General features: G+C 38.1%; 3 protein-coding genes across 3 annotated transcripts in view; all 3 read left to right on the top strand.

Moving 5' to 3' along the window:
* Positions 1–16,530, top strand: part of LOC116719342 (polymeric immunoglobulin receptor-like) — a 59,942-nt gene that overhangs the window by 24,499 nt on the left and 18,913 nt on the right. The window lies entirely within an intron of this gene.
* LOC116719673 (polymeric immunoglobulin receptor-like) lies at positions 715–7,059 on the top strand. The gene is made up of 8 exons (XM_032562264.1): positions 715–794; positions 1,068–1,394; positions 1,778–2,098; positions 2,192–2,485; positions 2,701–2,745; positions 3,950–4,045; positions 4,122–4,195; positions 6,685–7,059. The coding sequence occupies exons 1-8, from the start codon at positions 764–766 to the stop codon at positions 6,850–6,852; spliced, it is 1,356 nt and encodes a 451-aa protein (XP_032418155.1). The 5' UTR covers positions 715–763; the 3' UTR covers positions 6,853–7,059.
* On the top strand, positions 7,695–16,282 carry LOC116719671 (polymeric immunoglobulin receptor-like). Its single transcript, XM_032562260.1, has 8 exons — positions 7,695–7,805; positions 8,487–8,819; positions 9,575–9,874; positions 11,541–11,837; positions 12,471–12,767; positions 14,113–14,208; positions 14,289–14,341; positions 15,189–16,282. Exons 1-8 carry the CDS (start codon positions 7,769–7,771, stop codon positions 15,312–15,314), a joined length of 1,539 nt encoding a protein of 512 aa, XP_032418151.1. The 5' UTR covers positions 7,695–7,768; the 3' UTR covers positions 15,315–16,282.

Here is a 16,530-nt window from a genome sequence, read left to right as displayed (position 1 = left end):
ATGTTTCACTTCTACATTGTTTCTGGTTTAGTTTGTCGTCCTCAGTAATGCAAAGATGTGGAGCTTCCAGATCGTGTTGTTCATCTTGTCTAGTAAGTTTAAATATTTACTTGTTTTCAAATATAATTTAAACAGTTTCCATTGGCTTTAAAAGCAGGAGTAGATTTTGTCATCATAACATTATAAAAATTTAGAATAAAATCAAATAGACAAGATGGCGCCCTCCGTAGCTGGCATACAACTTTTGTTTTTCGATTTGCTTTTAAAATACATTCACAATTTATCAATTGTCTTTTATAGATATGGCCTTTTCTATTTATATATTTACTGATTGCTGAGGAGTCAGACTAAGAATTTCATTCTATTTTTTTGCAAATGACAATAATTTAAAATTAAAGTTAGTTGCATTGAATTATATTTTTGTTCTCTCCTGTTTCTCTCAAGTTCAAACATGAAGATCTGCACAGCTGAGATTAAAACCAGAAAACTGAGTGTCCCTCAATAATCCACCCAAACTTTGCTGTGGTGAAAAAAATCTATTTCCTGTATTTGTGAGTAAAGCCTGTGAGCGCCTCGGTTGCAGAGTTATCACTTGACCAATGCAGAAACAAGACGTTTCACACTTGTGAATTAAGTCGACACGTTCAAAAGCTGTTAAAATTCCTGAGGGTCAGGATCCTTAATAGCTCTGACGTTTCCTCTAAATGTCTCATTTTAAAATAACTTCTGCCTCAGTTTAGCTCTGGTTTAGAAGAACACAGAGATGTGGAGCCATCAACACATCATCGTCTGCAGTAAGACATAATATATGATCTACAACAGTTTGCTTTAATCTGATGATGAAATTTATTTAATTAAAATAAAATGTGTTTTTAAATTATATATCATTTACTTAAAGACTCAGTAGCACTTCCTGTTTGTTGTGACTGAAATGTGATCATCTTATCTCATACAAACTAATTGTGCTTTTTATTTGAAAAAGTAGTTTTACAAAACTTGTAAAAAAAATATTTATTGTTCACATGTTGAAGCATAAAAACTAAACTGATGTTGTTTTCTGTCTGCAGCAGCTCTGAGTTTTGTGATCAGTGCTGAAGGTTTGATCGAAGTGTTTGGATATGAGGGAAGAGGTGTAAATTTTTCATGTCACTATGATCAGGGATATGAGGATAGCGAAAAATACTTTTGTAAGAAAGACTGTGGCTCCAGTGACGTTCTCATTACAACAAAACAGAAAAATAAAGGCAAATATTCCATGACTGATGATATAAAGAACAGAATCGTCACAGTGACCATCTCTGATCTTCAATCACATGATGCTGGGAAATACAAGTGTGGAGTCACTAGATGGTTTATTGATACCTACAGTGAAGTAAAACTGCAGATAAAAGAAGGTAAATAATAAGTTCATGTTTCTATATTTCACTATAGATTTCACAGCAAATTAAAATTAATTAAATGAAGCATCAATGTCTAACCATGTTAATAATACACACTTTTAATCAATGTGTGGTCTTAAATTTAGCTTTTATTAGAAGCTAAATGTATTTTTTATTTTGCTAGTTGAATTATCATGTACTTGCAGATCTTGATCGTCTTCTATTTTGAAAATAAATACATGTTTAGACATCAAAGCAGACATATTAATACAAGACAATTTTACTAGTCTATAATGTTAAATATAAATCTCTATCAAAAAAGTACAACTTTCTATTAAGTGAAGAATTTTGACTAGTTTTTCTTTCTCTTTACATTGTGTTTTTTAACCTCATGTCAGACAGATGCTGCGACACAGTGAATAAAACCCAAAGTATTGAGGAAGGTTCAGTGACCATCAGCTGTCCGTACGACTCTGAGTCTGTCGACAAGCTGAAGTTCTTCTGCAGAGGAAACCGGCCCTCCACATGTCGACAGCAGGCAGTGATCACCTCTAACAACACACAAAATGGACGATTCAGACTCTCTGATGACAGGAAGTCAAGAATATTCACAGTGACCATTTCCAGTCTGACCCTGAAGGATTCTGGGTCGTATCTTTGTGGAGTCCAGAGAAACTCAGGATTTGATGATTTCTCTGCTGTCGAGCTAGAGGTCAAAGGTGAGAAGTCAAACTAGCTACCTTTGTTGAGATCAATTGTCATAGAAGAGTGTGACTTGAACCTTCAACAAATATGTTGTTGTTTTTTGTCAGAGTGGTGCTGTGTGGAGTCAAAGAACATGAGTGGGATTGTGGGTCGTGCTGTAACCTTCCAGTGTCCTTATCCACGTCATCATCGTAACAATATGATGTTCCTCTGCAAAGGAGACCAGCGCAGCAACTGCACATACATGACTTATCAAGGCAGCTTCACACTGCACAATGTTAATGCCACCTTTTTTTCTGTGGTGATCACAAAACTTAAAGCAGAGGATTCTGGGACATACTGGTGCAGATCAGACCCCGAGTGGAGTGTTGGAAACTACACCCAGTTTCATCTGACTGTGGGTAAGAGCATGATGATACACTGCAGCTACCCTATTGCTTTTAAAATTTTAAACTGAATGTAATAATAATGTTTTTATTCATAAAGCAGATTATAAATCTCAGATAGTTAGAAAATTGTACAAGCATGAGCTGCTTGTACAGAACCAGATATTTTGATGTAATGATTGTAGTGGTGAACTCATAGTTTATCATTGTTGCTGTGTTACTTGTCGCAGAAGAAGAAGAACAGCGTGGTGTGTCAGAGGAGTCCATAATAGAAGGTGAGATGGTGAAAATGAAACCGAGCTTGTGGCAGAGAGCCCCACATTCATATCTGGCATGTCCATATATGTGTGTATTTATCAGAGTTGGTTGCTCTCTAAACATACCACAGCCCCTTTGACTCATATCTCAGATCCAATAGATTAATTTAACGAAAGAGCCCCCTTCACTTTACTAAGGTATCCACTTATATTGCTGCAAATTTCTAGAAATCTCACAGAATAACCTCAAAAACATGATATGGTTTGTCTGTACTCCCAGGTGAAATATTTGTCCAAACACCCAGGACTGGACACAAAAAAGACAGGGGAGTCATTACCTCTTACCACTGCCATCTCACTGTTCTTGCACCCACACTTTTAACATTTTCTACACAAGCATTTGCTCAAGTTTCACTAACCAGTAGCCCCCATTTGCTCTGAGTAATTATTATTCTCCCTTAACAGGTAAACACCTCAAATCTCTACGAGTAGCAGCTGTATACAGAGCCTGGAAGAAAACACTACATGCTAATTATTAAAATACTAAGTAAATGTTCAATAAATAGTTACAACTTCTTGTGTGAAAATAGTGGATGTGAAACTCCATGCTTAGAGCGTAGTGCTGCATGAAGTGCTAAAGTGCTTTTAGTAAAATGCACATGAGCTCTTGCAAATTAAAGTAAAAATGGTTTCAGTAATAGAAACCTCTTCATTGGAAGGGAAGTTAAGCTTTTTGATATGTTTTTGCTTTGAACCCAGTGGAGGCCCAGGAGCTCCACCCTTCAGTCTGGGTCCAGTCTGGTGCTCTATTGCTCTTCATCCATGTAGACTTTGTAAATTTATGAGACTTTCCCCATCAAGATAATCAAATCTCTCCTGATCTGATCCCTTCTCTGAGGTCAAAGTGACATAGCAGAGATTACATGGGGTTAAAGCATCAGGCAACATGAGAGTGGCACACTCTGTCGGTATGTTGTTTTGCATGTGATCATATGCAAAAAGCATTTGTTATTTAAGAAGTTTCTAAATAAAACTACAAGTCAAGAATTATCAGATTAAGACTAACTGTATAAAAGAAGCCTGAGTGGAGCATGTAGACCTCAGGGAGTTTTTGATAGTCCTTCCTACTTGTAGTAGCGTGGCGCTTTAAGGCTAATGTGTTTGAGAAAGTCAAGTAATTTCATCTTCAATTTGTTTTACTCTTTGTCACTTTCATCTGCAGCTCTGTACTGGCTTTTCGCTGCACTCCCAGTTCTGCTGCTGATACTGATAATCATCCTGGTCAAAGTTTGCAAGCCCAAACGTCGCCAGTTGAAAGGTGAGCTTAGTGTTTTCGCTTTCAACAAAGGCAAATGTGCGTATAAGCTCATTTATTTTAATTTGCTTTGTTTCAGTTGAAGCAGCAGTCGACATGAACGCAAGCAAACTGGAGGCAGTAGATGCACAAGACGTGACAAGTGGGGAAGATGTAAGAAAACCCAAGTCCAAATGTTTTTTGTTTTTTTTTTACACGACCCAGTACCAACATGAGGCGGCACTTTAGATGTTTTATATGAAAACTTTAGTTGATACAATAAGTCAAAACCTTTACATGTCTTCAAAAGCATATTTCTGCTAAAAATTCTTTTAAAATTCTTTGCTAAATTGATCAAATTTATTTGAAAAACATCTACACCTGGAAGGCTCATAGATTATATGAACTCTGCTGCTAACACGTTTGACACTGACATGCCTTTTACCCACACTTAGTCTTCTGCTTGTGATAAGATGCGGTGGTGAGGCAGACGCAGATGACCCAGGTAGTTGAGAGAAAATGATTTTTAATAATGAAGTCCAAAAAGTCCACAAAACCAGGCAGCACGACTGAGCGGAAGCCAGGGCTCAACGCCGGTAGCAACTGATAAAATGAATGGACAACAAGAAGGACTGAGCGCACATAAGACAAGACGCCAAACGAGACGAGGACCCGACAAAGACACAGACACACAGGTGACACTAAATACACAGGAGGTAATTACGGGGACAAGAAACACCTGGGGACAATCAAGGGGAAGACAGGACAACATGGAAACTCAGAAACTTGAAATAAATACACAGGAAAAACACGGAACATGACAGTACCCCCCTCTCAAGGGTGGCTACCAGACGCCCAAAACACAACAAGGGTGGGTGGAGGGGCGCTGGACGGGGGGCCAGAGTCCAAAACAACAAAAAACTACCCCCAAAGTGGGCGGAGGCAAAGGAGGCGGGAACCGCGGCGTTGGAGGCGGTGACGACGAGTCTCTGGGGCCGCCCTGAGGCGGTGACGACGAGCACTGAGAGGCGGGGTCTCGGGAGGAGCACTGAGAGGCGGGGTCTCGGGAGGAGCACTGGGGGAGTCAGGTGGGGCCGAGAACCCACTAACCGGGCCGAGAACCCACTAACTGAGACCGCCTGTCGGCTTGGAGCAGTGTCTGGAGCGGGAGCATGAGGCTCGGGAAAGCCGGCAGGTGCGCCGGCTGGAGCGCCGGCTGGATCGGGCTCGGGTGCACTGGCTGGAGGTGCTGGTCCCGGAGATGCTGGAGTTACTGGTCCCGGAGCTGGAGCTGGGTCTGAGCTGGCGGAGAGACTGTGCGGCTTGGGAGGCAGAGGGTTACCGTTCAGCACGGCGATCGCTGTCCGGCGCTCCCGCTCTGCCTCCTGCTGTAACTCCGCCAGCCCCAGGTGCGGAAGACGTGGGATCCAGTAATCCAACATAAGGACCATGCGTGTGGCTATCCCCAGGCGCTGACGGGCGGAGTATGGCTTAGCCACCTCCTCAACATAGTCCTTTATGGTCCTCTTTAAGCCGGCTGGATCCATGTAGTTGCGTGCCTCACCGTACTTTCTGGTCGGGTCCTACTGTCATAAGTTGCGGTGGTGAGAGGTGGTGAGGCAGACGCAGATGACCCAGGTAGATGAGAGAAAATGATTTTTAATAATGAAGTCCAAAAAGTCCACAAAACCAGGCAGCACGACTGAGCGGAAGCCAGGGCTCAACGCCGGTAGCAACTGATAAAATGAATGGACAACAAGAAGGACTGAGCGCACATAAGACAAGATGCCAAACGAGACGAGGACCCGACAAAGACACAGACACACAGGTGACACTAAATACACAGGAGGTAATTACGGGGACAAGAAACACCTGGGGACAATCAAGGGGAAGACAGGACAACATGGAAACTCAGAAACACAGAAACTCGAAATAAATACACAGGAAAAACACGGAACATGACACTGCTTGTACTTTAAATAGATCTTTACATTGCTACATCACTCTAGAGTTTTTTTAAAGGGTTTGTTTGATCTAGAGGCTTTTATTTGACAGCTGTCAGACAGGAAAGTTGGTTGTGAGAAAGAGGGAAGACATGTGGCAAAGGTCATCAAGCCAGGACTTGACAGCCGCATCGAGGACTAGGGCTCCGTACATGGGTTACATTTTAATATGAAACCAAACCTGACAGTAACCTGACTCGCCCATGCCAACCTTTGTAATCTATTCCTTCTTTTTTAGACGTACAAAAATCATGATGTTGCTGCGATGTTCTCACAGCAGAATAGGACGCAGCACACACATTTCCTCTCTGGAAATTCAGATGAAGACAAAGTAATCTACGAAAACAGCCCAACTGAGCAAATCTACTGCAACCATTGCATTTAAAACAAAGGAGATGAAGGATTGGCAAAGCTCGCTCTTTGTTAAAAGACAAATAATTATTTCCACAGAAAACTAGAAAATTGTTTTTGTTCCTGAAAAATGTTGTCTGGGTTAAATCATTATCATTTCTCTTCTTGTGGTAGTTTGAGCTTCAGCTCTAAAACAGTGTGCAGTTCACTTATACCCTGGGTCTGATCTAAAACGTAATACTTTGACTTTATGGTGAAAATAAATAATAAGTGGATGTATTAATTTATGATCTGTTCCTTCTTTTATAGCTTTACCAAAATTATGACGATCCTGCAATTCGCTCACAGCAGAGGGCCTGCAAAGAGCAGAGATCTGTTCAGTTCTTTGAAGACTATGAAGATGAAGCTCAATATGGAAACATTTCAACAACTGAGGATATTTACCGCAATGAGTTCTTTTTAAAAACTCAGACATAAAGAGTGAGCCAAATGTTGGGTCTGACCTCCATGTGAATAACTGTATTTGTGTGAGGCTGAAGCTTTTAATTGAGTTCCTAAAAGTCTTTATTCATGTTACATCATCATCATCTTAGAGATGCTGGTAGTGACAACTTTCATGAGCTTTAAAATTCTGCTTTTCCATTACTTCATACTAATAAAACTGCAGTTTTGTATTCTTATAAACCAAATTTTAAAGAAATAAACGACTAGTCAAAAGAAATAAACGACTAGTGTCGTGATTCTAGTGTGTCAGTGTGATTTTGTGTGAATGTAAGGCCAGGTCGACATGGAGCCTTTTTATCTTTAATGTTTTTCACAGATTTAAATGAAGAAATAAGAATACATGAGATCTGCAGCTCTCACATACCACTTCTCCAACCTAAATACTCCGGCAATAATCCAATTATAATATCAGTAAAAATCACACAACACTATTCAAACTCTTTATTCACCTGACAGAGGCAATATTTCAAAGTTAAACTTAAAGGGGCAGAATATTTTATATTCCAGACACATAGTGCCATTTTAGAACCATCAAGTAACTCTGTATTAATAACTATTAATACAGAGACTTCAGATTATTGGCTTTGTTGGTTTGACAACTATGTGACCAATAGGTTTCAGTGTGTTCAAATAGAGAGTTTAATGTCCACTTCTCTCCTATATACCGTACTCAGTGGTGATCTGCAAAAACAAGTCACTGAACAGGACAAACTGGCCTAAGATCTACTGTAACTTATATACTGCTTTAAAGAAAGGTCGACCCACTCTCAACAGGAAACAGACAATTTCCTCTCAATATAGAACGTACGTCTGTGCAAAACCGCATGGGTTGGACGTTGTTGTGTCAAGAAGACGAAGGTCTGTATTTTCAGATTTCTGCTGCTTAAGGATGTGGAGCTTTAAAAACCTGCAGGTCTGCATCTGCTGTAAGTTTATTTGGATTGATAAAACTACATAGGATCTTTTCTAGAGACATTGGTGTTGTTAAGTTGGTAGTAGTTTATTATGTTACATATAACTAATGCAGTAAGAAGGGTCTTAGAATGAGAGAATGGTTTGGCAACTTTAAGCAAAAATGCAGAAATGCAGCTTGAATTGTCCAACTTATACATAGATTTAATGTATTTCTTTTACATTTTTTATTACATTTGTTTATTTTTGTTACTTGTTGTTGTTATTATTACTACTACTGCAAATAATAATAATAATAATAATAATAATAATAATAATTGATAACATATTTTTGACATATTCTTAAGTTATACAATTCTTGAAGACGTTGAGAGAAGCAATGAAAACCTGCTACTAAAGTAAAAGAAAAAGGCTAGAACTGTAGAATAAAATGTAAAGCAACATTATTATAGTTATTCAGTATGATCAAATTAATATTCCAATCTCTTCTGGTATTTTACTGTCTACAATTAAAGCGATGGTAAAACTTGTCTTTTGTGGCTGGAAAAAAAAGGGTTGAATTTCCAGGGTTTTTTCTTACAATCATTGATAATGGGTACGCGGGTTTATTAAATTGAAGAGATGGACACACACAGCCTTGCTCTCATAAATTACAACTATGTTTGTATGTGAACTATGTTTTCTTCTCTTCACAGTTGCTTTATCTTGTGTAAGCAGTGCAGCAGCAGTGATCCATGTATCTGGATATGAAGGCAAAACAGTGACTGTTCCCTGCCCCTATTATGCTGGTTTTGAATCCCATGAGAAATACCTGTGTAGGAGTGACTGTCGACAAGATGCAGATGTTCTGGTCAAGAGCACCGAAGCAACAAAGGGCAGATACTCCACCAGTGATGATCGAAGGAAACTTATTTTCATGACGACCATTTCAAACTTAAGTTCTAAGGATGAGGGAAGATACTGGTGTGGCGTGACGAAGGTTGGGTTTGACAAATATCCTTCAGAAGTCTCACTGAAGGTAAAGAAAGGTAAAAAAGAATGAAAATTAAATTATACATGTTGAGGGATGTAGATTTTTTTTCCTTGTTCTGAAGTTTGTGGCAAAAGGTTTCAAAGATTTTAAAGATTTTGCTTAGAAATAAATGGCAACAACATTTGTTCACATTTTTCTATCTCTGCTTTTAAGCAAAAAAAACAATCCTAAGATATAGACTAGAAGTTTATTGATGTAGAACTATTTATGCACATTGTAATTTAAATGGTTTTACAAGAAAAACAAAAGAAACAGATTTTTAAAAACTTTATGCAACCAAAATGTGAAACAGATATCAAAATCACTAAACCATCTCACTAAATGGTTTACTAAAACATTTCATAAAAACATAAGATGTTTTAACATAAATAAATGTCAAAATGACTCATTTAAGCAAATAGAAAGCATGATAGAAATGATAAAACAGGCTTTGACCTACCGTACGTAGGAAAGCTGTGATATGAAACGGTTCACTTTCTGCACATCTCAGGTTTATAGTAGTTTGTTCCAAAGTTGAAGAGCACAGAAACTAAAGTTAATTATTTAATTTAATAATTCTTATTAATGGAACATTCAGTGGTTTAGATTTGTTGCAATATTGCAGAATTTCCTGATACAGATTCAAGCCATCATGGCCTTTCTCTGGTAATGCTTGTGTTAAAATGATGTGGAAATGTTGCATACATGTTGTGCATAAACAAAGCAATCCTCAGTTGCTGATATCATCCATTTTCATTTTCTGTCTAACAGAGTGGTGCTGTGTGAAGACCAACAAGATGAGTGGGATTGTGGGAAGTCCCGTTATGTTGTCCTGTCCTTATCCACCAAAACACAGGAACAACAGGAAGTTCCTCTGTAAGGGAGACCACCGTGACAACTGCACCGATGTGGTGACAGGTGGAAGCAGGTTCACTCTGCAGGACGACATCTCTTCAAGCTCTTTCTTGGTGATTGTCACAAAGCTGGAAGAAGGCGATACTGGGACATACTGGTGTGGTTCAGATTCTACGTGGAGTCCTGAAAAATACACCAAAATTGAGCTGTCAGCAGGTAAGATCCTAGAAAACAGGGGAAAACAAGGCAGATAGATCTTAGTTCAGTAAGGTTGTATTATGTTTTTACTTTCTAGCAGCAGAAATTTGCCATCAACTCAGTTCTTTAGTTCCATTACCATCAACAGATTATCAATCCTAACCTTGGCTGTATGAAAGTTTATTTCTAGTGTCTGCATCTCACACTGTTGCTTCCGGGCTGTAAAATAATCTCACTTTGGTGATTATTAATTATTACACAGCCCTGCTTCTGAAACTAGTGCATGGTCTGCACGCTGCAAAGAAACCAAAACTATTGCAGCAAGTTTTGGTCTCTGCAGTTTGCCTTCATCTACTTTGCAGATGCTGACATTTAAAATTGTCTCATGTGTGATAACTCGTTCTAAACTTATATTGTTCATTGACTTGTCATTAACTGTGTGTGAACTGATGTCAACCATATACCAGTTTGAGTGAATGATAATATTTAAGTAAGCTTTATGAAATTCTATGTGAACTTTGTTTTTATTAACATAATCTTCTTGAAGCTGAGAAACAGAGCTGTATTGCCTTCAAGGACTTCTACTATCGTCTATTGCTTTTAGCGATACTTCTGGAACAATGCACCCACACACACACACACATTCTTGTTAACCTCCCACAGGAGGCCCCAAAGTAGCTTATTGACTTGTGGGGCCCACCCTTTCTAGATGTCCTAGATCTATTTAAAAAAATCAAGCAAGTCCCAAAAACAATCTTGATACTAAAGATCACTTTCAATAAGCCCAATTTGAAAATTTATTTGACATGTTAGTTTTTCAGTCACATGTGGGGCCCGTTTCTAACATTTATGCTTTGCAGGTTCCACCTTTTACACACATGAGTTTTTCAGTCCGTTATGGGACTTGCTTTTAATGTTCAAAAGCTAACAGGCCCATCTTCACACACATACTTTTTTTGGCCAGTTAAGGGGCTTGCTTTTAACATTTAACTCTTGTTACACACACTTTTTGCCTTGCATTCCAACACCTTGATGTGCGCAGACACTGGCCTGCTAACGGTATCAGCATATGGCCAATTAGATTATGATGCGTGCCTCTGTCTAACCTTTTGTCAAGTCCAAGAAGATAAATATGTAATGTACTCTGATTACTTTACTCTTCCTGTGGTGTTCACACTGCATAAAGCGGCCCAGCGCTGTACAACTTTATAGGTGGTCAAGAATAAATTAGACTTTGGCTTTTGAAAACTGATTCCAGATCCGTTCCTGGAAAGATAGAAAGGTCTTGCCATGTTAGCATATCCTTTGGGGTTTAATTTTGTACTTATTTCCTGTATTATGTTCTATCTGTATTTTAAGTTCCTGTTATTAGTTTTCCCCTGTGGATTGTAGTTTCCTTTGTTTCTAGCTTAAATCATCTGTGGTAATTAGTCTCCATCCCTTAATTCTCCTGTTCAGTACAGTCTTCTTCCACTGTTCCACACTCCCCTGCTTAGCTCACCTGGATCTTCTGCCATTTCCCCTCCATCTTTAGCTTTTAGCTATTTTTATTTAGTAGTTTAGTTTTTCTGTGATAATAGGTACAAAATTATTATTTTGCAAGTTAGGCAGAAAGGTATGTGATCTTTCTTTTTGTGCCGATTGTGGACTAATTTAATATAAATCTGCACTTTCTGCCTGACAGAGTGGTGCTGTGTGCAGACACAGAACATATCAGGCAATGTGGGGTATCCTCTCACTTTTTCCTGTCCTCAATCACGCCGACGCCAAGATAGCAGGAAGTTCCTCTGCAAGGGAGATCACCGCCGCAATTGCACTGACATGTTGAGTCAACGCAGGTTCACTCTGCAAGACGATGAGTCCTCCAAAAAAGTTTTTGTCATGGTCACTAAGCTTGAAGACAGCGATGCTGGGACATACTGGTGTGGTTCAGACTCGAAATGGAGTGCTGACAATTACACAAAGATTGAGTTGTCACTGGGTAAGAGTTGTATATATTGAATAAACAATATCATTGCACCAATGCCTATTGCATTGGATGCTGTGTATTACATACTGACTTTGGGATGGGATATTATTTAAAAATGAAACTTGAAATACGAAAACATTTATTAATAAACCTCTCAAGTAATACTGTTTCCTCTTGAGAAAGTGATGTGTTTGATTCACAGACATGAGTTGAAAACTTTTAATCACTTTTAATCAATCTTTTGTCACATTAACAATTAAAAAAAATATTCGATAATGTATTTAATATGCTGCATGGATAATTAACATCACAAATATTTATTTTTAGAATTTGAGGACCATTTTACAAAAATTACACCACAATTTGACATATTTGTGTTTATCAACATCCTCAGATTTTGTTTGTGTTAGACTCTCCTTCTTTGGTCTTTTTGAATGTGATCCTTTTTCCAAGATCACTACAAAGTTTTTTTGTTCAGTTATTTATTTAATTTTTTGTCTCATTATAGCCAATTAAAAACTATGTTTTTTTGTATCATTTACAGTACTTTTTATGTTGGGGAAAAACTATCAAGGTCTTTCAATTGCATTTTGCATTGCATTAAAATCCTGTTGGACCAAGTTTATATTCATATCTTTTTGACAGAGTGGTGTTGTGTGAAGACAGAAAAGATGAGAGGCATTGTGGGAAATTCCTTCATCCTGTCTTGTCCTTATCCACCACAACATTGGAATAATGACAAATTCCTCTGCAAAGGAGAGCAACGCGACAGCTGCACTGATGTGTTGAGTCAAAGCAGGTTCACTCTGCAAGATGACGAGTCCTCCGGCTTTTTCTTGGTGAAGATCACAAAGCTGGAAGAAGGTGATGCTGGGACGTACTGGTGTGGTTCTGATTCAAAATGGAGCGCTGGAAACTACACCAAGATAGAGCTGGCAGTAGGTAAGGCAGCGTCAGCTATGTATGATTAAGATTTATTTGATAAGTCATCTTTAAATGCAACTTTTCTGAAATAGAAATTTAATCAGAAAATAAGAACCATTAAATGTCAGTGAATTTTCAACATCAAAACCATAAAACGTGTTGATAATCTGTCAACATGTTTGATAGACTGTCCATTAAAACATCATTAGGATGTCTTACAGTGGTTGAAATATTTGTTTGTGTGAAACTCTTGTTTATGTTGCAGGATAAAGTGAATGGTTTAGTTGGGAAAAGAAAGTGAGTCTAAACGCTGCAGGAATACAATGAAAATTGGACAAATTTGTGCCTGTATACCTGATCATATATTATGATTAACAGAATGTGTAAATAGCAATAAATTTAGTTTATCTGCAAGATATGGAAAGCTGTCCACACAGGTTTGATTTCAATATAATAAATCCAGGCTGCTTTCTTTGGAAATGTTGTGAAACCTCTGCACATGCGCTGAGCAAACAAGATGAAACCCCGTGTCGGAGCGCGTATGACTTTAAGGTAAACCATGTGACCGATGTTTTCGTTTGGATGTGACCGCGCCAAGTTGTACTGAAGAGGCAGAAACTGTGTCGACACGTTTGTGGGTTTTGTTGGATGGAGATACTTTGTGTTCTTTGCTTTCTGTTGGTTTTTGGCTCGTATTTGAAAACCGGCATGGATCAACAGAGGAAGAGGAAGTTTTCTCCCATGTGGGATCATTATGATCTTAAAACGAAAAATAATTATTCCATTCTCATTTCCACTTTTGATAAATTTTCTTCCGGATTATTCAAATTCCTTTCCATGGGGTATTTGAATTAGTTTACATGGATTAACTTTTATTTATATTGTAAGTGAAAAATGTAGGATTTGCTTCCAAGTTTTGTCTCTTACTGTAACCAGAGCACTTCCCCAATGCTGAGGCATCATCGTGCCCGACATGAGGGGGTGGAACCGGTCAACACTCCCGTCTTTATTGAATTTGCCTGCAATTACTTTTTAAATCCAGCAGATGTCACTGTAAGTGACAAAGCAACACAGTCTCAGCACAGTGTTGACACAGTTTGGGAAATGTGCCACACACCCAGTGAGGCTTCATCTGCTCATCACTACTAATGACTCTTTAAGCAACAAAACAAATAAATATCTGTTTGCAACAGCTAGTAGATTTTCACCTTTGCATGTGGCAGTAAAGACAGCTGCATTTGCTGATAATAAAACAGTGACAAAAGAATTGTATGCTACATATGGCTATTTTTACTAGTGTTTTTGTTAAAAAGACCCACACTGGCAGTAGATCAACCATTTTCCTTTTTTTCTTTGTTTTCAGGTCCTGCCTCTCTTAAACTGCTGATTTACATTGCTCCTGCTCTTCTCTTGGCACTTTTATTTGCTGTATTTATAGCATATACATGCAAACAAAGAGGTATGCATTGCATCTATTATATGAAGCAGCTTTAGAAACAAATAAAGCTTTTAATCATTAACTAAACATCTGTGTTCCAGAAGCTGAAGCAAGGAAAGACAAGAAAAGAAGAAAGTTTGACTCTCTTCAGATGGTGCGTGCCAACAATGTGAAAAGGGAAAAACTGAAAAATCACTCCTAACAGGGACACCAAAATATAACCAAAATGTGTGTGCTTAGATGAAACTGAGATTTGTTCTGTTTTTGCTTTTATCGTTAAACAATTGTTCAGATCTTCATGCAACGTTAATCTCAGCAAAAGCAACTTTCAAATGACTTAATAAGAAAAAAGCTTTCAGAATCAACCGGGCTCTAAAATAAAATAGTTCTTCTTGGTAAATTATAAACTAACCACCTTTCTGTTCACTGTCACCACAACCAGGCCTGATTATTATTAGACCAAAAGTATTAATAAATCCCTTTAATAGAACCTGTTTGACAACCAGCTAAAAGGTCCCAAAAACAATAAATCATGCGTTCAAAAACAAATGACAAAAAATATCTAACAACTATCAGTCTGTAGTTGGTTAAAAAGTGTTTTCTAAAGTTTTTGGTGAGAGCCATTACTCACAAATGGAGAAGACATGAAGGAGTGGCAGTGGATTGGTCAGCTGATCAAAATGATTTCAAAAGTGCATCCGTCACTCATTTAGGAGGAGATTCAAACAATTCTGCACAGAGGAGAGGGCCAAACATCCTCCACAGTAATGTTAAAAGCACATTGCACATGCTTGATGGGGGATAGTTCCTGCCCAGGCTAATACAACAAATAATTAGATTTAGGGTGTGATTACATATTCTCATGGCCTTAGGTTGGCTTGTATCACATTTTTTCCTTAATTAAATTAAATTAAATTAAATCTTTACAATAAAAATGATTTTTCTATGTACTGAATTTTGGTCCTTTATGATAAACTGAGTTTTCTCGGTTTTCTCCTCAGATTTCTGTCAAGCCAGAAGACTTTGTTTATGAGAACTCCAGTCACTTTGATAAAGCAGAAGATGTCCAAGAACAACTTTATGAAAACCTCAAAGCAACAACAGACGCCTACTCTGTCTATATGTGAAACAGAGAACCCCAGAGTTAATCGTCACCTAATTTTTAGCAATTTGATTTCTTACTGAACCGTTTTGCAACCGTATCCAGATCATATTCCATACTCAACTAAGCAACACATGTTTAACTTAGGTAAGTGTTGTATAAATAGTACACATTATTGTAACTGTACTCCAACAGTTCAAAGTTTATACTCTCAGATCAAAACGCAAACACATGAGAAAACTTTATTAATAGTCTTGGCAGTTTGCAAAAAATGATGACACAAATACCAGTGTGACTCCAGAAACATTAGATCAGTAGCAACAAATAACACTGCTATTGCAACTGAAAACAAGGGTTGTACAGTAAGGAAGTAGTTATGTCTCAGTTCAGCTGTTTCATACTTCTACCAGAGGAAGTGTAGACTATTGAACTAGAACTAAACTTACTCAAGGTTCTGGTTGTTGCCCATAGATTCACCAAGGCAACAAGCCAGTGCTCCAGTGCTCTTCCACTCCCAAATAAATCATCCACCTCATGATCCTTCCAGCAATAGCCACAAATATACGTGGAATATGACAAATTAGGGCCCTGGACACTTTGCTGTGACAAGTAAGAGCGATGCAACCACTGTCCAAATCCAGGACAAAAAGGGTAAAAATGCTTCTTTCAAAAATGCTTTTCATTGTTCCACCAAAAGTCTCATGTTTGAAGTACCTGTGTAAGGACCACTGTGGATACAGCGATGTTCTCACAGTAAAAATTGTGAACAAATACAGAGAAATATTGTAACACAGTAGCAGTTAAAAAGTGAATAATTAACAACAATTTGAAGTTGATGTTCGTGTGAGACTTATTGTAAGATTCAAAAGGCTAGATGATGAGTATGTGTGTTATTGTTATTAAGGTGAACTGCTTCAGAGAATGACTCACTGTGGATGATTCTGTGTTGATGAAAATAAAGTAGTGCTTTACTCGTGGCACCACTAAGTGGTAGCGTTGCTTAGATCACTTCCTCTGAATTCTGCAAATGTCTGTCGTTGGTGACAAGTTTCATTTATAGATTATGGAATCTAGTTTTAAAATCCTTAAGCTGCCTCCCTGTAGCTCAGAGAAAAGACTTTAAAATACTTCTGTTAGATTATAAATCACTGAAAGCCTTAGAATTAAAACATATTTTTAAGGCTCAAGCCCTAATAGGAAGAACAATATGAAATAAATCTACTATAATTTAAGCTCCTACA

The sequence above is a fragment of the Xiphophorus hellerii genome, chromosome 5 (genome assembly GCF_003331165.1).
Source record: "Xiphophorus hellerii strain 12219 chromosome 5, Xiphophorus_hellerii-4.1, whole genome shotgun sequence".
Classification (NCBI taxonomy): Eukaryota; Metazoa; Chordata; class Actinopteri; order Cyprinodontiformes; family Poeciliidae; genus Xiphophorus; species Xiphophorus hellerii.
The sequence above is the reverse complement of the archived record's forward strand: the minus strand, read 5'-3'. Positions and strand labels throughout refer to the sequence as shown.

Bases quoted from the DNA above. Each gene is read 5' to 3' on its own strand.
- LOC116719671 (XM_032562260.1), top strand. From the start codon at position 7,769: ATGTGGAGCTTTAAAAACCTGCAGGTCTGCATCTGCT. The intron at 7,806-8,486 runs GTAAGTTTATTT...TTCTCTTCACAG, and splicing joins CCTGCAGGTCTGCATCTGCT to TTGCTTTATCTTGTGTAAGC. The intron at 11,838-12,470 runs GTAAGAGTTGTA...TCTTTTTGACAG, and splicing joins AAAGATTGAGTTGTCACTGG to AGTGGTGTTGTGTGAAGACA.
- LOC116719673 (XM_032562264.1), top strand. From the start codon at position 764: ATGTGGAGCCATCAACACATCATCGTCTGCA. The intron at 795-1,067 runs GTAAGACATAAT...TTCTGTCTGCAG, and splicing joins TCAACACATCATCGTCTGCA to CAGCTCTGAGTTTTGTGATC. The intron at 2,746-3,949 runs GTGAGATGGTGA...TTTCATCTGCAG, and splicing joins AGAGGAGTCCATAATAGAAG to CTCTGTACTGGCTTTTCGCT.